This window comes from Scyliorhinus canicula, chromosome 10 (assembly GCF_902713615.1).
Source record: "Scyliorhinus canicula chromosome 10, sScyCan1.1, whole genome shotgun sequence".
Classification (NCBI taxonomy): Eukaryota; Metazoa; Chordata; class Chondrichthyes; order Carcharhiniformes; family Scyliorhinidae; genus Scyliorhinus; species Scyliorhinus canicula.
In genome coordinates, this window is record NC_052155.1 from 12,163,665 (window position 1) to 12,190,513 (window position 26,849).

The 26,849-nt window shown below is 45.6% G+C and overlaps 1 protein-coding gene across 5 annotated transcripts in view; it reads left to right on the plus strand.

Annotated features, from left to right (window-relative positions):
* Positions 1-26,849, plus strand: part of LOC119972233 (vacuolar protein sorting-associated protein 13B-like) — a 1,046,946-nt gene that overhangs the window by 572,958 nt on the left and 447,139 nt on the right. For all 5 annotated transcript variants that reach the window (XR_005462014.1, XM_038808618.1, XM_038808616.1 and 2 more), the window contains exon 23: positions 13,160-13,394. Coding sequence is in view for 4 of the 5 variants with exons in the window: in XM_038808618.1 (XP_038664546.1) it covers positions 13,160-13,394 (235 nt within the window). In the remaining variant the exon portion in view is untranslated. The remainder of the gene's footprint in view (positions 1-13,159; positions 13,395-26,849) is intronic.

The window sequence follows — 26,849 nt, forward strand, 5'->3', positions numbered from 1 at the left end:
TAGCGATTGTTTACAATGCGGAACAAGGCCAAACAAGAGAAGCATAGGGCGTCATGAATAGCATTCTTACAGGGATCAGTCCAAGGGAGAGTCATTGACAATGGCTATATTTCAAATCATTTAATTTGCTGTGAAGTGCTTTGGGACATCTTGAGTTTATGAAATATAATGTATAGTTCTTTTCTGAATCAATTCAAGTTGTCTGTTGTTAGTTACATTTTGTGTAGAGGTAGTTCAAGTTTTACATCCTTAATTCTCAGGGAAGCCCTCATATGTGAACTCCTCTTGTATTCAATTCTTGTGCTTGGCTTGTGAAGTTAATGTTGTTCAACTTCTTTAATCTTTCTCACTGTTGAACTTTGGAGAAACCGAGGGATGCTTTTTGGATCATATTTTCTATCACGTATTTGTGTCAAAAAGCATAATATTTTTCCCTTTAATTTTCAAGTGAAACCCGTCGACTTTGTCACTGACCAGTCTAAATAACACAAGAGTCCATCCCTTAAGCTGTCATCGGGTTGCTCTGACAGGTCAATGGCCCCGGGTTAATTAAGCGATTGCTTCACTCATGCAACTGCTCAATCTTTAATAAGAAAATACTAAACAATTCCACATGAAACAAGGTGCCTAATGTTAACCCATTTCAAAACCCATTAATTTAAACAGCCCCCCCACCCTTCCGGCTCAAAGGTTGGCAACCTAATGTCTGCTGCACGCCACCCTCCCCCATAAAAAAATCAAACAGGCCAGAGGTGGGTGGGTAGGCGGTAGGAAGGCCACCTACTGGATTCTACACTTTAAACCCACCAGTGGTATAATGTAAAAATCAGTCCTCTGTTTTGGAGTTCAGCTGAGCTCCGTTTGTGATGTGGCCATTAAGCAACTTTGTACCAGAATTCTCAAGGGCCTTGACATCACCTCTGCAATGCCGTTGGCAGCCAACTCATCAGAACCATCAAGTTTAGTCAGTAATATTAACAGTATCAGATTCTACATGGAGAACCAAATGATTGACATATCATTTGACCTGATTGGCATATCACCCCTTCTTTTCAGGAACATATGACCCACATTTTAAAAACAAATCCAGACATTGCTTCTAGAATTAAGTTTGGCTTGAGGTACTATTGGAACAGAGGAGTCTCAATATCTATCCAAGACCTTGGATAGTGATTAGTGATGCTAATCAATTTAGATATTAAGAAGTGTCTGTCATTACTTTAGGTATGCCATTTGTTTCTGTGCAAAAGCGATGACCAAAGTTACATGTTTATCTATTAAAATGAAAGACTTTCTTCTTTTTATTCCTCTTTGCTTCACTAAATTTGGAGTGTTCCAGTCAGACTACAGCTGCTTGGGCAAACCTGCGATTGGCTGTTTGGAATGAGCAGTTGTTTTTGCTTAGCTCCAACAGAGGACAATTCAGCCAGTTCCTTTGCGCGATTATTAACTTTCTTCCTGGCCAGCAAATGAAAATAGAAAGGCTCTTTGCATTTCAGTAGCAATGTTTTTTTGCTGCCAGGGGCGCCATTGCCTCCAGAGATGTTAAGCAGAAACCAACCCTTGAAATTGGTCTTGGATCCTCCCGAGGCGGTGGACTCATCTCAGTTACTTGACTGTACAGCCGCCGAGGGGACTGCTGGCAGCAGCAGCAGTGTTGTTAGGTAACTGCAGCATACACTTTGGACTCCATGAGGTTTCAATCAATCCTGTAAGGAACTTCCTCTCATCATACAATGAGCTCACTTGCACAAAATGCACTTTACTTAGTTGTGTTTGTCCAAATTTTAACTGAACTCCCGTACCGAAAATTCACCAGCGCATTTTACTTGTGCCAAGGATGCGCGCACAGTTTACAGATACTGAAAAAAAGACAAGTGGCAAAATATTTAATTTATGGCAAAAAGCGGCATTAATGCAGAGTTGATGAACAATTTTTAGCAAATCTTCCAGTTTTAAGTGGGATTTGCTCTGTGCCTTTTGTTTGTTTTTTCGAAACATGTCATTTCCGCCAGTGCTATTCACATTTTGAAAACCCGGGGAGAAAAGAGGTGCAACCATTTATAGTCCAGCGTTTACATTTATCTTCCTAAACCCTTAAACATTCATTATTTTGTAACTTACCAGGATGGAACGAGCACCGCTTGAATTTTTTTGTTGGGTTATTTTAAATGGTCTGTTTGGGAGGAGACCATTTTGGGATTGTCATCATTATACAACTGCATCTTGCGCTATGTGAAAGCAAACCAATTTTTCAGTTGTCCCTTCCATGTTCTCTTACAGTAACTGGACTGGGTTAGAGGACTTTGCACGGACTTACTAATTAACATGGTAGGATCGGTGGAATGTGACGGAACAATTGCTCAAGCAGCAGTCCAAGTGTTGAAATAAGAATAACCCTCGCAACGCTTTTTAGACTGTAGTGCATAAACTAATTTTGATGAAGAGATGGAATTTTAAACTGCGTTCGGAGTACGAATAAAACATTATTTGAAAATAAATTAACTTCCTATTAAAAACCGAAATGTACGATTAAGCCACCAACTGGTAGAAATGGTTCAAACTACATTGTATATAAAATAAAGTTATGAACATGATATATTCAGGATTTACAAGTTCTGATGTAACCCTAATTAAAATGAAACGATTCTATTTCAGGAATTTGCAATAACTCTTAATATTTAACACATGAATGTGTTCAATATTGATGGAGGAATATGTTGCTACCAAACTGAAATCAGATCCTTGAAACAGAAAGGACGTTACCATGGAAAAATGAAGTAACACTCCGTGCAGCTGTGATGCATTAATGAATAGGATATTTTTTTAAAAGATCATTTGTGTTTGGTGTGGCTCGAAGGGACTCAAACAGATGGTTTCCATGAACAGCCTCTGACCCTCAGCATGAGCACTGTTACTGGCATATTACTTCATTCCCTTTCCCTTGATGAACAGTGTGTTGAATTATAACATGATTTACAGTTATAGGTTTGATTTTCTATTTACATTTGAACTCCTGATTTTATATTGCGTGAACTGTTTAACTTACTGACATTGAATCGGCAACTAGAATCTATTCTGTGAACAGGAAAAGAGTGATAAATTGATTTGAAATTGAAATTCACAAGGTTCCAGTTACCTCTTCAACAGCCTGCTGGTGAAAATATTTCTCAGATCTATAACAGTATAACTCTATAATTTTGAGTTTAAGCAGAAATATACATAAGGGATAACTGACCGGTAACTTAGCGATTCTATATGTTTATTTTAACAAAATGTGATCTTCGACCAGACTGTTTCACTCTTTTATACTGTTGATTTGATGTAAATAAGACTGATAGAGCACGAATTCACTTCACTCATTTTTTTTTACTGTTAGCCTTTTTGCATCGTTGCGTAAACATTATAACTGCACATCTCGCTCTGCACTCATTGAAAGCCTAGATTACACATCAGTAGATTCTCTCCATCCCTCTGAAATGTTATATTTCCGCTTCTCGCAAAGCGCAGCTAATTTAAAGTTAAAGGAATTTTATGAAAGTTTGAAATAATTAGCATATTGCAATTTCAGATATGGCTGAAATTTGCTGATGGAAATTGGCAACAGGCTGCTTTACCCATAACAACTTCAGATTTCAACAAGATGTTTGAGTCCTTTCATCATTAGACCATAAGACATAGGAACAGAATTAGGCCACTCGGCCAATCTAGTCTGCTCCGCCATCCAATCATGGCTGATATGTTTCTCATCCCCATTCTCCTGCCATCTCCCCATTACCCCTGATCTCCTTATCAATCAAGAACCTATCTATCTCTGTCTTAAAGACACTCCGTGATTTGGCCTCCACAGCCTTTTCGGCAAAGAGTTCCACAGATTCACCACCCTCTGGCTGAAGAAATTCCTCCGTCACAATTGTTGAAAGGTTCACAAGGTTGTAAGGATAGTCCCAGCAATTACAGACCAGTCGGTTCAACATCAGTGGTGGGAAAGCATCTGGCAACTATTATTCAGGATAAAATTAATAGTCACATGGAAAAATATGGGTTGATTAGGAAAAGCCAATGTGGATTTCTAAAGAGGAAATCGTGTTTTACTAACTTATTGGAGAATTTTGAGGAGGTAACAGAAAGGGTCGATGAGGATAATGCTGTTGTTACAGTGCAACGCAACAGACTTGTGAGAAAAGTTATAGCTAATGGAATAAAAAGGGTCTGGTTTAGCAAAGTGTGCTAAATAGCTGGCTTTTTTGAAGCCTTTTGGAAGCAGAGAGTAACGGTCAATGGTTATGTTCTGGGCTGGAGGAAGGTTTGTTGCAGTGGTGTTCCCCAGAGATCCTTTGACTTTCCTGTTATATGTTAATGATCTAGATTTTAGTGTGCAGGGGGCAATTTCAAAAACTTCAAATTATTGTAAACTGTGAAGAGCACAGTGTAGAACTTCAAAAAGACAATGGACATGATATATCAGCTATGTCCCGCAGGAATTGGGTAGGGACGTGGCTGGCAGATCCCACGAGAGGTCTCTTCCGGGATTACTGATGCTCATTTAGATCATTTGGAGACTTGGACGGTGAGATGGCAGATGGAGTTTAATCCGGACAAATGTGAGGTAATGCATTTTGGAAGGTCGAATGCAGGTAGGGAATATACAGTGAATGGTAGAACCCTCAAGAGTATTGCAAGTCAGAGAGATCTAGGTGTACAGGTCCACAGGTCACTGAAAGGGGCAACACAGGTTGAGAAGGTAGTCAAGAAGGCATACGGCATGCTTGCCTTCATTGGCCGGGGCATTGAGTATAAGAATTGGCAAGTCATGTTGCAGCTGTATAGAACCTTAGTTAGACCACACTTGGAGTATAGTGTTTAATTCTGATCACCACACTATCAGAATGATGTGGAGGCTTTCGAGAGGGCGCAGAAGAGATTTACCAGGACATTACCTGGTAAGGAGGGCATTATCTATGAGGAGAGGTTGAATAAACTCATTTGTTCTCACTGGAACGACGGAGGTTGAGGGGCGACCTGATCGAGGTCTACAAAATTATGAGGGGCATAGACAGAGTGGATAGTCAGAGGCTTTTCCCCAGGGTAGAGGGGTCAATTACTAGGGGTCATAGGTGTAAGGTGCGAGGGGCAAGGTTTAGAGGAGATGTATGAGGCAAGTTTTTTTACACAGAGAGTAGTGGGTGCCTGGAACTGTCTGCCGGAGGAGGTGGTGGAAGCAGGGACGTTAGTGACATTTAAGGGGAATCTTGACAAATACATGAATAGGATGGGAATAGAGGGATACGGACCCAGGAAGTGAAGAAGATTTTAGTTTAGACGGGCAGCATGGTCGGCACCGGCTTGGAGGGCCGTAGGGCCTGTTCCTGTGCTGTACTTTTCTTTGTTCTTTGTATTACCCCTCGCAAGATCTACCATAATGGGCAGGTTCCAGACTATGATAATCTATGAAATGCTGGCATTGCCAGCAAAGCTCCTATCGCATGAATGAATAAAAAGTAAATAATTTGAAGGAAGAGCTCATTTTGGAGTCTGAGGGTATGTTTACCATACCATATAATGTGATACTCAGGAAATTCAGAAATAAATAACAAAATTAAGTTGTTCTTTTTAATTATAAATTTAGAGTACTCAATTATTTTATTTCCAAATAAGGGGCAATTTAGCGTGGCCAATTCACCTACCCTGCATATCTTTGGGTTGTGGGGGTGAAACCCACGCAGGCACGGGGAGAATGTGCAAACTCCACATGGACAGTGACACAGGGCCGGGATTCGAACCCGGGTCCTCAACGCCATAGGCAGTAATGCTAACCACTGTGCCATGTACTGCCCGAAATTAAGTTGTATTTAAAAACAGAAAAGCTGCTACAGGAGGAAGAGAATGGGGAAAGGCAAGGTGTATGGAAGACATTTGCTTTACTTCACGTTGAATAGTCAGAGACTTTTTCCCAGGGTAGAGGGGTCAATTACTTGGGGGCATAGGTTAAAGATGCAAGGGGCGAGGTTTAGAGGAGAGGTACGAGGCAAGATTTTTACACAGAGGGTAGTGGGTGCCTGGAACTCACTGTCGGAGGAGGTGGTGGAAGCAGGGACAATAGTGACGTTTAAGGGGCATCTTGACAAATACATGAATTGGTTGGGAATAGAGGGATACGGACCCCGGAAGTGTAGAAGATTTTAGTTTAGACGGGCAGCATAGTCGGAACAGACTTGGAGAGCTGAAGGGCCTGTTCCTGTGTTGTACTTTTCTTTGTTCTTTGTTCTTTTGTAAAGTTGTCGTAAAATGTTTTGTTTTGAGTAGTGTCAGGTTCTTTTTTGATTTCTTAATACCACACCTGACAGTTAAGCATGGTTGTAACTGTGTGAAAAAAATAAATGACATTTTCTAGTGTCTTTCCATGACCGTAGGACATTATAGAGCAATTTACAGCCAATGTGGCACTTTTGAAGTGTTGTAGGATATGTGAGGCACAGATCACAAAGACTGAACAAACAGCAATGAGACAAATGCTCAAGATTATCTGTTGGTTGCAGGAATTTATGTTGGCCCAGACACCCGGGGAACTCCCTGGCTCTTCACTGCTGTTGGATCTTTGATCTCTACCTGAGAATCTCTTTGGTGTGTCAGCTCAACACCTCATACAAACTACCTCCTCCGATAGTGCCACATTCTCCCTCAGTACTACGCTGGAGTGTTGACCTAGTTTTAAAAAAAGACATGAGAGCGGTATTTGTTTCAGCATCATGATGTTGCCCAAGACTTTGGTTTGAGAAATTGTCTGGTCAGTGTTTATCAAGCTCATATTGCGAACCTCCAAAGCAAGCGAGGATAAGGCTGTTCCAACTAGCTGGGAGTCATGGTGGTGAACAACTGTGTTTCAAACTTCATGTTTCCTCAGCTGTTGCCAACAGCAACAGCATCCAAGATGGCTGGAGAATTGAAGATTGTCATATTCTTTCCAAGAATACAATTTCTCAGGGGATCTAAATAGTGCATTCTTCATCTAGAAACTCTATATAAATATTTCTTTCAAACATTTGTAATCATTTATCATACTAATATTTAAAATCAAATGTTATTGAGTTGTGGAAAGTTCACTTCCTTCCTTTAGTTCTGTTACACTGCGGGGGCATATTTTTCAAATTTTTAGGTTTGGGCAGCAAGATGTATGATAAGATTCAAGCAGGCTCGTAGTCCATTGCCATCCTGGATACTGTTGAGTGGTCACTCTGTTTATATCTGGAATTTCTGGCTAGCTAGCCGGAAATTCCTGACAATGCAACCCCCTTAAATGTGTTCAGCTGCACTCTGAATCACAGAATCTTCATTCGCTGAATGGCTGAGCGTGTGATAATGCTGAAAGCTTTGATTATATGCAAGTCTGGCAGGCAGATCCTAAATGTTCTTTTTTTCTAAACTATTATTCGGTACAGTGTTGCTTAAACAAACTGACAAGAATTCATTACTGAAAAATAGAACTTGAATTAAAAAAATAAATAGATTGTTACATTAAAAGTCTTTGTTTGTTTCTGGGATAATGCTATTTAAGGCACATGCAGAGCTTAATTATGTCTTTGATCAGTTGTTTATTGATCCAAGGTTGTTTGTTTTGGATTTAGAACTCTTGTAATGTTACAGATGTTTGAATTTCTGCAGATTTGAAGCTAGTTACTGTACTGATGTGCTGTATTTCATCAGTTGTCCCCTGCCAGTGTCTGTTTTTTAGAAAAATAGCACTAAAGGTCATGCAACTCATGGCAATGGTCAGCACATGTTCACAGTTTGAGTTTTAGATCTTTGTAATCCTTTGCTTGTCAACGCATTTACTGCATAAACAATTCATAGTGAAATCATCCATTCAATATCTCTTTGTTGATTAATAAAAATTTGTTCCAGAATGAACAAGGCATGGCGTAATGATTCTAAAACACCATTCCCTAGATAGGGCAGGTTCCTATTCCATCTCTCGGCATTTATGGAAAGAGTATTTCAGCTCTGCTTGTTGCCACTGCAGCTGCAATTTATTATAGTAAACCATCAGCTTGTTTTTGTCCTCATTTGAAATTGTGTTATGTTACCATTTTTACAGGAACCACCTAATGGAAAACATGGAAGTAATTTTTATGGAAGGCAGCCGAACCCTTCTCTAGCGGCTGCCTACTTTCCACATGGCATCCAAGTATTCCTGGGCGACACAGCCTATGTGGTTTTAGAGTTGCAATAAACTCCCAGGAGCTGCTACTTGTCCTGCAGAGCACCTTGGATTGAACCCTTTAGATGTATAAAAGAGGAAATCTAGGCTTTCAATGATGCACAGTGGGTGCTTATTGGTGTAAGCTGTATCCAGTAGGAGGAATGAAAACACATTTCATCTGCTGGTGTGTAGAGTGACTAATTTTTAACTTGATCCCAGGCCCTTCTATGAAATGAAGGTCACTATTGCAGACCAAAATTCTCATCTCTTAAAATTCACCTTCATCTCGTTTGGTGTCCACAAATATATTGTCTGTTCTTTCTCATTATAAACAGTGTATTCCAAACACATATTATCATCCGGCAATATAGGTATAAATCAGGAGCCTCATGGAATACTCTCCACTTATCTGGATGAGTGCAGCTCCAACAGCTCAAGAAAGCTTGTTACCATCCAGGGCAAACGAACCCACTTGATTGGCATCCCATCCACCATCTTAACCATTCACTCCCTCCACCACTGATGCACAGCGGCAGTAGTATGTACCACACATAAAATGCATTGCAGCAGCGCGCCACCAACAACACCTTTCAAACACATGGACACTGCTACATAGTAGGGCCGGGGCAGCAGATGCACGGCAGAACCACCACCAGCATGTTCCCCTCCAAGCCGCGCACCATCCTGACTTGGAATTATATTTCCATTTCTTTACTGCCACTCGGTTGAAATCTTGGCACGCCCTCCCGAACAGCACTGTGGGAGTACTTGTATGGATTGCAGCGGTTTGAGAAGCCGGATCACCACCACCCTCCCAAGGGCAATTAGGGATGGGCAATAAATGTTGGCCTAGCCAGTGACGTCCACATCCTGTGGAATAAGCCTTGCAGAGACTAACCTGTCTCCTTTGTTTGGTTTGAAATCTTATTCTGCAGCTACATTTAAAAAAAAACGTCAACTGGAATCCGATGAAAGTCAGAAATTGGAATGCAAACTTGGGGGGCGATTCTGCAAAGTGGAGACTAAGTGTTTGCGCCATCGTGAACGCTGTCGTGTTTCATGACGACGCAAAATGGACACGGAGCGCCACCACAGGGGGCCAGAACGGCGCTGGAGCGGTTCACGCCACTCTAGCCTCCCTTCCCGGTGCCAAATGGGTGCCGTGCCAACCTGTGCATGCGCAGTTGGGACGCGCCAACCTGCGCATGCACAGGGGACTTCTTCAGCACGCCAGCCCCTACGCAACATGGCATGGGGGTTCAGGAGCCGGCCGCGCAGCAAAGTAAGCCGGGGGGGGGGGGGGGAAGAGGTCGGCCCGCCGACCGCAGACCCCATCGGAGGCCCCCCCAGGTGGAGGAGCGCTTTTCCCCGCCCCACAGGCCGTCCCCCCGACACTTTACGCAGAGTTACCGCCGGCAGCGACCAGGGGTGAACGGCGCCGGTGGGACCTGCCATCTCCGCGCGGCCTATCCGGGCCGGAGAATCGGCGGCCCCGCTGATTCAAGTCAAACGCGCCAACGCAAATGGCGCCGATTCTCCACACCTCAGAGAAGCGCACGCCGGCGTTGTGGCAATTCTCCGGCCCGGTGTGGGGCTCTGAGAATCGCGCCCTTGGTATTTAAACCTTGGTATTAAAGCCCAGTGGCAGTGAAGAAATGGAAATATAATTCCAAGTCAGGATTCTGCGCGGCTTGGAGGGGAACATGCTTGGTATTTGGTATTATAGGGGCTGGTTTAGCTCACTCAGCTAAATCGCTGGCTTTTAAAGCAGACCAAGCAGGCCAGCAGCACGGTTCGATTCCCATACCAGCCTCCCTGGACAGGCGCTGGAATGTGGCGACTAGGGGCTTTTCACAGTAACTTCATTGAAGCCTACTCGTGACAATAAGCGATTTTCATTTCATTTCATTTCATAAATGTGAACGTTCGAGAGTAAGGCAGCGGTTGGCATGCATGATCTGCTGGGTCTGTTATCGACAGAAACTGCACTGCCAGCATGGACACCAAGATTAAAGAGTGGGCAGGGCACGATCTAGGCCACTTATTTATGCTGACTCATTAAGTCACATTCTATTCTTACGACACGTGATTCTCAAATGTGTGCACTTCTTTACGGATCAGATTGTGCAATTCTGTGCATTTCTCTATGTCCATTTGTAGGTTGGAAACCCTGTCCCCACTCCCATTGATATAAAAACAGAAAATGTTGGAAAAAGTCAACAAGTCTGGCAGCATCTGTGGAGAGAGAAACAGAGCTAACATTTTGAATCTATATGACTCTTCTTCACCTCCATTTTGCTCCAATTAGAGATTCTCCAGTTTCCTCCCACAAATCCCGAAAGATGTTGGGTAATTTGGACATTCTGACTTCTTCCTCTGTGTACCCGAACAGGCGCCGGAATGTCATTAACGCAACAGGAAACTATGACAGTTAAAGTTTGGGGCTTTATTGACTCAACAGCTAAAGCGGGAAGATCATAAAACAGTAGGTGGGCTTACTTAGCATTGGAGATGAGGCACCAACACTGCGTGCAAACAAATGCAGCTGAGAGTTGATTATCCTTTCGGAGTTAAAACTGCATTTAGAAAGCATCCAGAGAGGCCTGGAATGCTCCGTTGTCATTGAAATGGGTGGAACTAAAGAAAGTTCCAGGATTTAAATTTATCCGTGTACTTGCTGGCAAAGTGAGTGTTCTGCAGTGGGGAAAACCAAACCGAAAAGGTGCCGCCCTTAACAGTCTCCAGGCAGCAAACGTGTTGCTGTTAGCTGGTTGTGTGTTTTCTTTAGTTCTTTCATGGGATATGGGCATTACTGACGAGACCACCATTTGTTGCCCACCCTGAATTGCCCGTGAAATTAGTCACTCCTAGGGCGCTTTAAGAGCGCATTGTTGTGGATCTGGAGTCACATGTTGGCCTGGTGTAAGGACGGAAGATTTCCCTCCCTGAAGGACATTAGTGAGCCATATGGGTTTTTAAGACAATCAATGGCAGTGCTATAGTCACCATTACTGAGATTAGGTTTATATAGCAGAATTATTAATTGAATTTAAATTCCACTAGTTGCTGAGGTGAGATTTGAACCCAAGTGTCCAGAGAATTAGCCCGGGACTACTGGAAGCCAGCTATAAAAAAACTTCAAATGGTTCCAGTACATGAAGGCTGAAGTGCAGGATTGAATAAGGGGAACGGAGCCTGGGGATACGAGATTGAAACCCTGGGAGATGTGCAGGCATTGAGGCAGTCCAAATTGGAACAGCTTTCAGGGGAGGCATTGGCGTAGTGGTATTGTCACTGGACTAGTAATCCAGAGACCCAGACTAATGCTCTTGAGGTCCTGGGTTCGAATCCCACCATGGCAGATCGTGAAATTTGAATTCAATTAAAAAAAAAATCTGGAATTAAAAGTCTAATGATGCCCATGAAACCATTGTCCGATTGTCGTAAAAACCCATCTGGTTCACTAATGTCATTCAGGGAAGGAAATCTGCCACCCTTACCTGGCCTGGCCTATATGTAACTCCAGATACACACAGTGATGTGGTTGACTCTTATTCCCATCACTGAAATGGCCGAGTTAGGGCAGCTAGGGATGGGCAACAAATGCTGGTCCAACCAGAGATGCCCACATTCCAAGAACAAATTTTAAAAAGCTTCAGGGGAATTCAGAGGCTTGGGCCGGGATTCTCCCCTACCCGGCGGGGCAGGAGGTGAAGACCATGGCGAAGGCAGAAGAAAAAGAGTGCCCCCACGGCACAGGTGGGCCTCGATGGTGGGCCAGGCCACCGTGGGGGCACCCCTGGGGGTCAGATCGCCCCGCGCCCCTCCCTCCACGACCCCGGCACCCGGCCGCGCTGCCTGCTCCTGCCAGTAAGGTAGGTGGTTTGATCCACGCCGGCGGGAGAGGGTTGACAGCGGCGGGACTTCGACCCATTGCGGGCTGGAGAATCGCCGCAGGGGGCCCGCCGACTGGCGTGGCGCGATTCCCGCCCCCGCCGAATCACTGGTGGCTGAGAATTCGGGACACGATGGATGTGGGATTAATGCCGGCCCCGGGTGATTCTCCGACCCAGCGGGGGGTCTGAGAATCCTGCCACTGATTTTCGAAAGTGAAAAGTTTGGTGTCTCTCATGAGGGAAACAATTCAATGAGGTTGGTTGACTGACAGTGTTTACTGGCATCTCAGGGCGCTGGATGGTATGTTTCTTGGTCACATTTGCTATTTATTGTGCAGTGTGGTTGTGCAGTGTGGGGTGTTTGACCAAAGTTTGCCTGTTAATTCACATGTACATGTAGAAGTCGATATTGTAAATTGCTTTATATTTTTGTCCTTTGTCTAGTAAAGTTTATTTTTCTCAATTCAAAACCTGTGGAATCTTGTGCCTTTATTCTTTCAGCAAGATCCTTGAATCTCAAACCTTGTCTAGTTTAAACAAAATGTGATTGGTCCTCCACCTGATACTTGGGAGCCTGGTTAAGGATCATGACTGCCCCCCTCGAACCTGCTCCACCATTCAACACAATCATGGCTGACCTTCTACCTCAACTCCACTTTCCCGCCCTATTCCCATACTCCTCAATTCCCTTTTTTACCCCAAAGTATGTTCACCTCAATCTTGGATATACCCCAGTGACTGAGCATCCACAACCCTCTGGGGTAGAGAATTTCAAAGATAGGTGGTAATGTCACCATTCTCCAGCGATGCTTCGGACCCCTCACTCATCCTTAATTGTGCTGATCTTGGGTTGCGATTGGTGCAGGTTCCGGAGTATAATTTGTTTTGGACAGGGTGAAAAAGAACTGCTGAAACTGTCCATAATCAGTCGGCATCTAATAGGTGTGTGTGAGCGCATGCATATGTGTGTACATTTGCTTTTTCCTATGGTTCATTTACTGTACTCAGAAAAACTCGGCTAAAAGCAGCACTTATTGATGACACTTATATTCTTCTCTTCCAGTTGGAGGTTCAGTCATGTTGCATGTTCTTTCCAAATGAGAGCCTCCCTTCGCCAAGCACGATCGTGGCGGGTGACATCCCGGGGACGGTGAGGAATTGGTACCACACCGAATCGAGTATGCCTGGGACATTGGTCGTCTGCTTACCTCAGATAAAAGTGATCAGTGCGGGCCACAAATACATGGAACCACTGCAAGAGATTCCTTTTGTCATTTCGAGGCCTATTCTGGAAGAAGGTATGGTCCATCAGCTGTTTTGGCTTTGGTTCATCTGATCAATTTCTTGACTCGAATCTCTTTCTCCCCTTGGCACAGTTTTACAAACTCTTGGGGATTCCACTGCTTTATGTTAAAGTACAATTTATTTTGTTGATTCCAGTTACTACAGGCATTGATTTAACTTTAATCGTTGTCTTTACCATTGCTTACTATTGATTTTAAAAGGGTTTGATAGATTGGCTTTTGAACAATGATTCCACTTGAAAGGAAATTAAAAACTAGTGCGTTCCAATGTCAGGTGATGCTATTAAATCCAAAGGAAAATTCAGGAGAATCTTCTTTGCCGCGTGCGCGATTAGAATTTGGAACTTGCTCTTCCAGTGGCTGCCATGGAGGAGTAGGTCGCACATTTGATAGCTCCCGCCTGTGACGGGCTTTTGGACCATTTTCCCAGTTTTTTTCTGGATTTTATGGGATAAATCGGTGAAGAGTGAGACAGCGAGGAGAAATACCCCTCCGGTGTATGGCGAATCGGACCAGAAGTGGCCGTGTGAGAAGACAAAGTCCTATAAGGAAGAGTTGAGCAGAACTGGCAACGCGGGAAAGCATGGCTGAGAGCAAGGGCCACGGGGAGGCGGCATAGTGGTCGACGGGGCAACTGGTGGAGTTTTTTGAAGATTACTTCGCCAAGCTTAAGAAGAATACGCTGGACCCGATTAAGGCTTTGATTGATCAAATTGTGCGGAATCAAGAAATCCACGGGAGAGCGATCCAGGAGATGGAGAAAAAGGCGTCCGAACACGAGGAGTACATAACTGTGCTGGAGACCAAGGTGAAGATGATGAACGACCGCCAGAAAACAATGCCGGAGAAGCTGGCGGATCTGGAGAACAGGTCCAGGAGGCAGAATCTTAGCATTGTCGGCCTCCCTGAAGGCAGTGAGGGATCGGATGCGAGGGTTTATGTGACGAACATGTTGGAGAAGTTGATGGGGGCTGAGGCGTTCCCTTGGCCCCTGGAAGTGGATAGAGCGCACAGGGCCCTCGCGAAGAAACCCCGAGTGAACCAGCCGCCTCAGGCGACGGTGGTGGGCTTTCACCGATTCCTGGACAAGGAACACACTCTGCGGTGGGCCAAGAAGGAACGGAGTAGGAAGTGGGAGAATTATGAGCTGCGCATTTATCAGGACTTGGGCGTGGATCTGGCCAAAAGGCGAGCTGGGTTTAATCGAGCAAAAACGGCCCTCTTTAAGAAGGGGTTGAAGTTTGGGATGCTGTACCCAGCCTGTCTGTGGGTCACACATGAGGAACAGGACTTCTACTTTGAAACACCAGACGAAGTATGGACTTTTATTAAAGAAAAGAGGCTGGAGGCAATTTAAAAGACACTGAAGCCTTGGAGATTACTGTGGCGGCGATTTGTTGTGCTGGGCTGTATAAGTATAAGTCGTGCTATGTGTAATAAGGGGCTGTTTGGATGGCTAAAGGTAACTTTGTCCTGCAGGGAGCTGGTTAGCGGGGGTTAGGCTTTGGGGTTGGTTTAGTTTTTTGGGTGTTTTTTTTTCTAAAGTGGCTGTTTCTTCACTGTTTTATTTTCTGATGTTTGTTTACTGGGGAATGTGGTGCTATTAATATGTTTGTCCAAGTGGGGGGAGAGGGGAGAGAACATTGGGGAGACAGACTGCTTGGTGCCAGCGGCGGGCGCTATTAAGTCAGCATGGGTCAGCTAACTCTCGGAAGCGCAGTGGGGGGTGAGCAGGTGTTAAGGTGGAGCTTGACTTGGAGGGGTTGGGGTTTCAAGTGTTGTTGCTGGAGGGCGGAGGGGGCTGCTTTGCTGACAAGGGAGGAACTGTTACTAGGGGACAAATGGGAGGTCAGGAACGGCGAATGCCCGGGGGGGGGGCCTCGGTTCGGGGAGGTGGAAGGCGGGAGCTAGAGACTGGCCTAAAAAGGGTGATAGCTAGTCGGGGGGGGGGGCTGGAAGCCCCCCGACCAGGCTGATTACTTGGAACGTCAGTGGCAGCGCCATGAGGCAGCAGTGATAACCACTGTGAACTGTGACGAGGGTGCAGAGATCCTACAGCATGATCTGGACAGGTTGGGTAAGTGGGCAAATCAATGGCAGATGCAGTATAATTTGGATTAGTGTGAGGTTATTCACTTTGGAAGCAAAAACAGGAAGGCGGATTAGTACCTGGATGAAAGAGAAAATGCTGGAAAATCGCAGCAGGTCTGGCAGCATCTGTAGGAAGAGCAAAGAGCAAACATTTCGAGTCCGATGATTCTTTGTCAAAGCTAACCGACAGAGAAAGTGGGAAATATTTATACTGTGGAGTGAGAATGAAAGATGAGTCATAGCCACAGAAACCCAGGGAAACCGGGTGCAAATGGCCACAGAAATCAAGGGGAAAGAGTGCTAATGGCAGTCCCCAGAGAGAACAAAAGATGTGAAAGACCAAACAGCAGAGAAACTAAAATCAGAGGGTGAACTGTGAAAGATATAGATGTGAGGGGAGGGGAAGGGGGAAGCAAAGAGGAGAAATGGTAAGAGGGGGGGTGTTTAAATATATAGTACAAAGACAAGAAAGAAAGAAATGGGATGAAAACAAATGGGTCGAGGTGGGGTAGAGCTAATCATCTGAAGTTGTTGAATTCGATGTTGAGACCGGAAGGCTGTAGCATCCGCAGTAATTTGCTTTTATCTTACTACCTGAATGGTTGTAAATTGGCAGAGGGGAGTGTGCAGCGGGACCTGGATGTCCTTGTGCACCAGTCGCTTAAGATAAGCATGCAGGTATGTTGGCCTTCATTGCGAGCGGTTTTGCGTATAGAAGCAGGAATGTGTTGCTGCAATTATACATGGCCTTAGTGAGGCCACACCTGGAGTATTGTGTGCAGTTTTGGTCTCCTTCTCTGAGGAAGGATCTTCTTGCTCTCGAGGGAATGCAGCAAAGGTTTACCAGACTGATTCCAGGGATGGCGGGACTGTCATATGAGGAGAGATTGACTAGGTTGGGATTGTTCTCGCTGGAGTTCAGAAGAATGAGGGGGGGATCTCATAGAGACTGATAAAAGTCTAACAGGACTAGACAGGGTAGATGCAGGGAAGGTGTTACCAATGATGGGTGTGTCCAGAACCAGGGGATCACAGTCTGAGGATTCAGGGCAAACCATTTCGGACAGAGATGAGGAGACATTTCTTCGCACAAAGAGTGGTGAGGGGTGGAATTCAGTACCACAGGAAGTAGTTGATGCTAAATCTTTGAATGTATTGAAGTGGTGGCTAGATATTGCACTTGGGGAGAATGGGATCAAAGGCTATGGGGAGAAAGCAGGATTAGGCTATTGAGTTGGATGATGAGCCATGATCGTGATGAATGGCGGAGCAGACTCGAAGGGCCAAAAGGCCTCCTCCTGCTCCTATCTTCTATGTATCAATGTATCTATTACCGGATGATTTGCGCCGCTCCACTGATAGCTCAGCAAAAACAGCTTACTGTCAACTTCACTGCGAGGCTCAAGAAATTGCTGCATTTGCGCATTAATTGCCTTAAATTCACCACGAAAAGTTAGTAAACCAGATGGGTTTTACAACAATACTTTCATGGTCGTCACTAGATGGTCCACGTTTTTGAACTGGATTCAAATTTCATGATCTGCCATGGTGGGATTCAAACCTGGGTCCCCAGAACATTACTCTGCGTCCTGGATTACTGGTCCAATGACAATACCACTAAATTGTGACAACAAGAGTCATGTCCTAACAATGTCACACAATAATAACCTTTTATTGTCACAAGTATGAAATTACTGTGAAAAGCCCCTCGTCGCCACATTCCGGCGCCTGTTCGGGTAAGATGGTACGGGAATTGAACCCTCGCTGTTGGCCTTGTTCTGCATTACAAACCAGCTGTCTAGCCCACTGAGCTAAACCAACCTCTGCAGCTCACAAAGGGAACAACTGAATCTTGCAGCTGGGAAATCATTCCGAAAGATTTTAGCACGTTTTAATTTTGGATCACTCACATTTTTCTTTCCGTGTCTGTTTCTTTCCCCCCGTGCCTTATTTCAATCTTTCCTTCTCTTTCTGCTCTAATTTGACTCTAATTTATTCTATTTCCTTTTCCGTTGTCTCTGTTTCTTTCTGTGCCCTTAATCATCAGTGGCTAAGGAGATCAACGGTTGGTGCCGTTGTTCACTAAGACCCAAGATTTTCTGTTGCACTCATCTCCCCATCTCAACTTGTACTTCCAATAATTTGCATTGCAAAAAAAACTCAATCTGAAGGATAAGGGAAATAATTTGAATAGTGGGTCACACTGCAAGGTGCTCAGCTACAGTAAAATACTTGCACAAATATATTTTAGTTAAGTATTAGAATTCATGACCATAACCCACTATTTGCAATTTGTAAATCTGAGGAAATGTTGCAGCACCACAGGAGCGATAACATTGACCCATAAGGATCTTTTATGTTAGAACCCACTTTAATTTCAACACATAATTAACCACATTAGTGCCAAACATATAGCTTTGCAGTTAACAATTTCAACAGTTCATAAGTAAAAGACAGAACCTTAACTTACTTTCTAACCCTGCCACTATATTCTAATTAAACAATACTTCAAATACTACTCATGAATAAAGTTCAAAACCAGGGGTGAAATTCTCCGACCCCCCGCAGGGTCGGAGAATCGCCCGGGACTGCCGAAAATCCTGCCCCCGCCTTGGCAGAAATTCTCCACCACCTGGGAATTGGCATGGGCGGGAAACACCACCCGTCGATCGGCGAGCCCCCTGCGGCGATTCTCTGGCCCGCGATGGGCCGAAGTCCCGCCGCGGGGAGGCCTCTCCCGCCGCCGTGGTTTGAACCACTTCTGGTGGCGGCGGGATCAGCGGCGCGAGCGGGCCCCCGGGGTCCTGGGGGGGACACGGAACGATCGGACCTGGGGGGTGCCCCCACGGTTCCCAGGCTCGCAATCGGGGCCCACCGATCGGCGGGCGGGCCAGTGCAGCTGACGCACCGGCGCATGTGCGAACCGGCGAAGGCCTTTCGGCCAGCCCCGGCGCTGGGCGGCGTGCGTCAAAGGCTGCTGGAGCCGGTTTGGGCGCCAGTTGGTGTGGTGCCAACTGCTCCGGCACGGGCCTAGCCCCTGAATGTGAGGGCTTGGCCCCTAAAGGTGCGGAATTCTCCGCCACCTGGGAATTGGCATGGGCAATTCTCCGCACCTTTGGGGAGGCCCGACGCCGAAGTGGTTGGTGCCACTCTGCTACTCCGGGACCCCCCGCCCCGCCGGGCAGGGGAGAATCCTGCCCCAGGTTTGTACTTCCTTTTCTCTAAGCAGAACCTTTGGCAAAAGATCTGTTCAGGACCAAACTGGAACAACTATGTTCAAATAAGAAACCTAGGACCAATTGACTTTGCAGACAGACCTGGCTCCTCCCATTATCTATGTTGTCTGTAGCCAAAGCATAAGGAATTAGTTTGTCCCTTCTTATAAGATGTCCCTTGACTTGTTTAGCTGGGACCAAACACAATACCCCTCATAAATTATCTACAAACCATAGGTTCTTCAAACGTAAAGAATATTCCTTTAGCTAGCTACCTGTAAACAATTCTCAAGATCTATCACTTCACCTGAAAACCATTAATTAACTCACTTTTATGACACCTTAATCACAGCTCTGTCTGAATGCATCTTAACCCAGGTTTTAATAACCTGACTGCAAAAATTACAAAATATAAATATGACACTGTTTTACATTCATCATATAAGGCAAATGCACATGGTTAATGTGACCAATTTCAAGTCTAACATCAAATGTTTGAGAACTTGCAGGTAAGTGATGTGATTGCCAAAACTGAACTTGCTGTTCATATCTGAGCTATCCATTTTTAACTGAGGAGAAGCAGATGTTTCACCTTTTGGCACAGGTTTTGTTCAGAGGAATGTACTCGAAGATGATTGTAAGTGGGCTTTGTTATTGTAGTGATCTACCAGTGCAATGGACAAACGTTTTTGTACACTGGAAAATTGTGCTTTTTTCACTGTGTTTCCTTCTCTAATGGTTTGCTTCACTGAAAACATTCACTGTCAGCCTTGCACACTGTCCAAGTGTTGGCTGCACTGTGTTAACTGATGGCAAACCTCTAGCTGGAGGAATGTCTTAATAAAATAAATAACATTTTTATAGATGTGTATCAGAATCAGAAATAGCACATTAATCACCTCTAGGAAGTCTATTCCAATAATGATCCAAGCTACCTTTGCTCTGTCTGCACTTTTGCCAGTATTGTCTGTTTTCATATTACATAAAATAAAAGTTTGGCTGCAGTGAGTCACGGCCTATAACATCATTTCAGGGTCTGATGAGTTTCCTGGACCATTCAAATTCTGCTTCTGCGGTTAATGACATCAGCAGGGTACCTCAGTTGTGTTGTTCATTAGAATAAGTTGGCTGTTCTTCCACAACATTGATCATGTAGATAAAGTTAAAGAAAAAGGAGCTCTCTTTCTCTCTCTCTGATTGCTGCCCATGCTTTAATTGTTTATGTTGCAGTTACTCTGTTTTTGTCTTCCTTTCCTGCTTGCACTCATTCTTTCGGTCTTCACATACCTTATCTCGGTATCTCTGCATCGATGTGAGAAAAATGTTTTTTCACACAGCGGGTGGTTGGGGTCTGGAATGCACTGCCTGGCAGTGTGGTGGAGACGGGTTCAATCAAGGTATTCAAGGGGACATTAGATGATTACTTAAATCAAAACAATGTGCAGGGGTACGGGAGATAGGCAGGATGCTCGTTTAGAGAGCTGGTGCAGACATGATGGGCCGAATGGCCTCCATCTGTGCTGGAACAATTCTGTGACTTTCTAATTCTTTCTCTTTCCTTCTTGCATGGAGACTTGGGGAATTCAGTGTAGTAAAGAAGTAGGAAGAATGACAGTTTTTGTTTTAGAGACGCTTGGTGTGGATAGACTCTGAGAACTGAGATCACTTACTGAAGCACCTCAGGAACTGGTGCAAACATGGCCAAGTTCTTATTTTCGTCCCGGCTTCTCTCATTTGATCAGCCTGACAAAACAATGTGACTGATGCTGATTAATTCACAGTAAAGTGCGTCTTGTTTAAAAATGGTGCAACCCATGCCCAACACAATGGCGTTAATTTCAACTGGGCGGATAGGCATTTAATATCAATCAGGTGGCATACTTCAAATTTTTCCTGCGCGCCTATGCAGCTGACAAAGGTGCATGCCTGAAGTTGACCAGGTCTTTTTTAAATATGTAGATGAGAATTTAAAGGTGTCATTGGGTCTCACTTGCAACTTAAACTGTTGATGCGAGCATGGAACCTGTTGAAGCTTTTCCACGAGGTCAAGGCAAATGCACGGAGGATTGAAAGCAAAGAGGCATTGAAGATATGTTCTTTACTTACCTCTCGTGGAGCCCAGGATTCTCTTCTCTTTCTGAGCTTCACTGTGAATGTTTCGATCTCCCAAACCTGCATCCCAAAATCTCCCCACCCCTTCCATATTCCTCCACTGTATTCCACCACCCCCCCCCCCCCCCCCCCCCCCACCAAAACCGCTGAGGGAAGCCCCCCCGCCCCTCGCCCAGGTCAGAAGGCCAAGATCTTCCCAAATGGTTACAAACTGACAGGTGCTTTCTTCGCACTCACCAGCCAGAGGATTGCAGCAGGTTAGGAGGGTCGACCAATGGTTAATGGAATTAATCTGAGTGAGATTAATCCAGCAGAGGGCAGCAGAGCAGAGCTTCTGATTGGCTGTTCCGGGGAGATTTGCATACGTGCAGTGCGGTCAGCGTAAGCTGAAGGTGCACCTGCATCAGTGACCCGAGGAGTTCGACGGAAGGTGAGCATCCAGCAGAGGGCAGCAGAGCAGAGCTTCTGATAGGCTGTTCCGGGGAGATTTGCATACGTGCAGTGCGGTCAGCGTAAGCTGAAGGTGCACCTGCATCAGTGACCCGAGGAGTTCGACGGAAGGTGAGCATCCAGCAGAGGGCAGCAGAGCAGAGCTTCTGATTGGCTGTTCCGGGGAGATTTGCATACGTGCAGTGCGGTCAGCGTAACCTGAAGGTGCACCTGCATCAGTGACCCGAGGAGTTCGACGGAAGGTGAGCATCCAGCAGAGGGCAGCAGAGCAGAGCTTCTGATTGGCTGTTCCGGGGAGATTTGCATACGTGCAGTGCGGTCAGCGTAAGCTGAAGGTGGTTTGTGAAGGGGCTGTTCTCGAGTGACAGCTTTACCCGAAACACTACTTACGTAGTGTCTCCCACCCATCCTCCTCCTCTAACCAACAAAAAAAAGCTCTGTCCGTTGGATTGCTAAACTAACAAGTTTTTTTTTTTATTTTTCAGTAGTTGGGAAGTTAGTTCAGTGGGAATGGAGGCTAGGGCAGTTGAATGTTCCTCCTGCAGAATGTGGGAGGAAAGGGTCACCTCTCGTGTCCCTTCTGACTACATCTGCGGGAAGTGCACCCAACTCCAGCTCCTCGAGAGCCGCATTAGGGACCTGGAGCTGGAGCTGGATGAACTTCGGATCATTCGGGAGGCGGAGGAGGTTATTGAGAGGAGTTATAGGGAGGTAGTCACACCTCAGGTAAAAGAAGAAAGTAGATGGGTTACCGTCAGGGGAGGCAGAGGGAACCGTCAGGCAGTGCAGGGATCCCCTGTGGTCGTTCCCCTCTATAACAAGTATACCGTTTTGGATACTGTTGCAGGGGACGACTTACCAGGGGTAAGCAATAGGGCGCAGGTCTCTGGCACAGAGTCTGTCCCTGTTGCTCAGAAGGGAAGGGAGAAGAGGAACAGAGCACTTGTCATTGGGGACTCCATAGTTAGAGGAACAGACAGGAGGTTCTGTGGGAACGAAAGAGACTCACGGTTGGTGTGTTGCCTCCCAGGTGCCAGGGTTCCTGATGTCTCTGATCGTGTTTTTGGGATCCTTAAGGGGGAGGGGGAGCAGCCCCAAGTCGTGGTCCACATAGGTACCAATGACATAGGTAGGAAGAGAGATGGGGATCTGAGACAGAAATTCAGGGAGCTAGGGTGGAAGCTGAGAGCTAGAACAAACAGAGTTGTTATCTCTGGGTTGTTACCCGTGCCACGTGCTAGCGAAGTAAGAAATAAGGAGAGAGAGGAGTTGAACACGTGGCTACAGGGATGGTGCAGGAGGGAGGGTTTTGGTTTCCTGGATAATTGGGGCTCATTCTGGGGTAAGTGGGACCTCTACAAACAGGATGGTCTTCACCTGAACCAGAGGGGTACCAATATCCTGGGAGGGAGATTTGCTAGTGCTCTTTGGGGGGGTTTAAACTAATTCAGCAGGGGGATGGGAACCTAAATTGTAGACCCAGTGTACAGGATGTTGAGAGTAGTGAGGTCAGGGATAGGGTTAAAAGTTCGAAAGAGGGCACCGGCAAGCAGGACGCTGGTTTGAAGTGTGTCTACTTCAACGCCAGGAGCATCCGGAATAAGGCGGGTGAGCTTGCAGCATGGGTTGGTACCTGGGATCTCGATGTTGTGGCGATTTCGGAGACATGGGTAGAGCAGGGACAGGAATGGTTGTTGCAGGTTCCTGGATTTAGATGTTTCTGTAAGAACAGAGAAGATGGTAAAAGAGGGGGGGGTGTGGCATTGTTAATCAAGGAAAGTATTACGGCGGTAGAAAGGACGCTTGAGGACTCGTCTACTGAGGCAGTATGGGCCGAGGTTAGGAACAGTAGAGGAGAGGTCACCCTGTTGGGAGTTGTCTATAGACCTCCGAATAGTCCCAGAGATGTAGAGGAAAGGATTGCAAAGATGATTCTTGACAGGAGCGAGAGTAACAGGGTAGTTGTTATGGGGGACTTTAACTTTCCAAATATTGACTGGAAATACTATAGTTCGAGTACTATAGATGGGTCAGTTTTTGTGCAGTGTGTGCAGGAGGGTTTTCTGACACAGTATGTAGACAGGCCAACAAGGGGCGAGGCCACATTGGATTTGGTACTGGGTAATGAACCCGGCCAGGTGTTAGATTTAGATGTAGGTGAGCACTTTGGTGATAGTGATCACAACTCGGTTATGTTTACTTTAGCAATGGGCAGGGATAGGTATATACCGCAAGGCAAGAATTATAGCTGGGGGAAAGGCAATTATGATGCTATTCGGCAAGATTTAGGAGGTATAGGATGGGGAAGGAAACTGCAGGGGATGGGTACAATCGAAATGTGGAGCTTTTTCAAGGAACAGCTACTGCGTGTCCTTGATAAGTACGTACCTGTCAGGCAGGGAGGAAGTTGTCGAGCAAGGGAGCCGTGGTTTACTAAGGAAGTTGAAGCACTTGTCAAGAGGAAGAAGAAGGCTTATGTTAGGATGAGACATGAAGGCTCAGTTAGGGCACTTGAGAGTTACAAGTTAGCCAGGAAGGACCTAAAGGGAGAGTTAAGAAGAGCGAGGAGAGGACACGAAAAGTTGTTGGCGGATAGGATCAAGGAAAACCCTAAGGCTTTCTATAGGTATATCAGGAACAAAAGAATGACTCGAGTAAGATTAGGGCCAATCAAGGAGAGTAGTGGAAAGTTGTGTGTGGAATCAGAGGAGATAGGGGAAGCATTAAATGGATATTTTTCGTCAGTGTTTACACTGGAGAAAGACAATGTTGTCGAGAACACTCAGGTTCAGTCGACCAGGCTAGATGAAATTGAGGTTCACAAGGAGGAGGTGTTAGCAATTTTAGAAAATGTCAAAATAGACAAGTCCCCTAGGCCAGATGGGATTTATCCTAGGATTCTCTGGGAAGCCAGGGAGGAGATTGCTGAGCCTTTGTCCTTGATCTTTATGTCGTCTTTGTCGACAGGAATAGTGCCGGAAGACTGGAGGATAGCAAATGTTGTCCCCTTGTTCAAGAAGGGGAGTAGAGACAACCCTGGTAATTATAGACCTGTGAGCCTTACTTCGGTTGTGGGTAAAATGTTGGAAAAGGTTATAAGAGATAGGGTTTATAATCATCTTGAAAAGAACAAGTTGATTAGCGATACTCAACACGGTTTTGTGAAGGGTAGGTCATGTCTCACAAACCTTATTGAGTTTTTTGAGAAGGTGACCAAACAGGTGGATCAGGGTAAAGCTGTTGATGTGGTGTATATGGATTTCAGTAAGGCGTTTGATAAGGTTCCCCACGGTAGGCTATTGCAGAAAATAAGGAAGTATGGAATTGAAGGTGATTTAGCGGTTTGGATCAGTAATTGGCTAGCTGAAAGAAGACAGAGGGTGGTGGTTGATGGCAAATGTTCATCCTGGAGTTCAGTTACTAGTGGTGTACCGCAAGGATCTGTTTTGGGGCCACTGCTGTTTGTAATTTTTATAAATGACCTGGAAGAGGGTGTAGAAGGATGGGTTAGTAAATTTGCAGATGACACGAAGGTCGGTGGAGTTGTGGATAGTGCTGAAGGATGTTATAGGATACAGAGGGACATAGATAAGCTGCAGAGCTGGGCTGAGAGGTGGCAGATGGAGTTTAATGCGGAAAAGTGTGAGGTGGTTCACTTTGGAAGGAGTAACAGGAATGCAGAGTACTGGGCTAATGGCAAGATTCTTGGTAGTGTAGATGAACAGAGAGATCTCGGCATCCAGGTACATAAATCCCTGAAAGTTGCCACCCAGGTTAATAGGGCTGTTAAGAAGGCATATGGTGTGCTAGCCTTTATAAGCAGGGGGATTGAGTTTCGGAACCACAAGGTCATGCTGCAGCTGTACATAACTCTGGTGCGGCCACACCTGGAGTACTGCGTGCAGTTCTGGTCACCACATAGGAAGGATGTGGAAGCTTTGGAAAGGGTTCAGAGGAGATTTACTAGGGTGTTGCCTGGTATGGAGGGAAGGTCTTACGAGAAAGGCTCAGGGAATTGAGGTTGTTTTCGTTAGAGAGGAGAAGGCTGAGAGGTGACTTAATAGAGACATATAAGATAGTCAGAGGGTTAGATAGGGTGGACAGTGAGAGTCTTTTTCCTCGGATGGTGATGACCAACACGAGGGGACATAGCTTTAAATTGAGGGGTGAGAGATATAGGACAGATGTCAGAGGCAGTTTCTTTACTCAGAGAGTAGTAGGGGTGTGGAATGCCCTGCCTGCAATAGTAGTAGACTCGCCAACTTTAAGGGTATTTAAGTGGTCACTGGATAGACATATGGATGAAAATGGAATAGTGTAGGTCAGATAGGCTTCAGATGGTTTCACAGGTCGGCGCAACATCGAGGGCCGAAGGGCCCGTACTGCGCTGTAGTGTTCTATGTTCTATGTTCTATGAGATAGGCGATTTGTTGCAGTTAAGGTCCTAGTAATCTTATAGAACAGTACAGCACAGAACAGGCCCTTCGGCCCTCGATGTTGTGCCGAGCAATGATCACCCTACTCAAACCCACATATCCACCCTATACCTGTAACCCAACAACCCCCCCCTTAACCTTATTTTTTTTAGGACACTACGGGCAATTTAGCATGGCCAATCCACCTAACCCGCACATCTTTGGACTGTGGGAGGAAACCGGAGCACCCGGAGGAAACCCACGCACACACGGGGAGGACGTGCAGACTCCGCACAGACAGTGACCCAGCCGGGAATCGAACCTGGGACCCTGGAGCTGTGAAGCATTTATGCTAACCACCATGCTACCGTGCTGCCCACTATTGGCTTTTAAAAGATACAGACAGTTCCATTTTCTGCCAGATTTTCCTATATCTACCCGCAGTAGCACTTTTCATTTAACATTAAAATATTTAAATGGTTTCAAGTTCACATGCCCTCTCATCAAACTCTGAGGGCAGGATTTTCCGGTCCTTCCCGTCGGCAGAATCGTCTCTTCTGTTCCCACCGAAGGCCGCCCTCTGTGGTAGGTTCCCCACCGGCGGGACTGGCAAACCATGCAAAATACAGCAAACATTGGCGGGACTGGAAGATCCCACCAGCGGCAAACAGTGACCTGCCTCCACCGCTGCAAAACACAACATGGGGGAGGTTGGGAAGAAAGTCCTGCCCTGAATTGTGACTATATTCAGGATATTTAATAATCGCTTATTCTCACAAGTAGGCTTCAATGAAGTTACTGTGACAAGCCCCTAGTCGCCACATTCCGGCGTCTGTTCGGGGAGGCCGGTACGGGAATTGAACCCGCGCTGCTGCCCCTTTTCTGCATTATAAGCCAGATGTTTAGCCCACTGTGCTAAACCAGCCCCTGGTTGTCATATGGATATCACACCCCTATTAGACAAATGAAGAACTGCATTTACAAGGACCCCGGAGTGAATTACTGTCCTTAGTATCGGAAAAGCAGTGGTTGACTTGGCTACCAGAAAAATCCTGCAATAGCAATCAAACACTGACTCACCAATCTGGTAGCTTCTCTTTATTACATTGACAAACGCATCAACCATTTTCCATCTGTAATTCATTTCTTCGAAGTGGCTCTTCAGT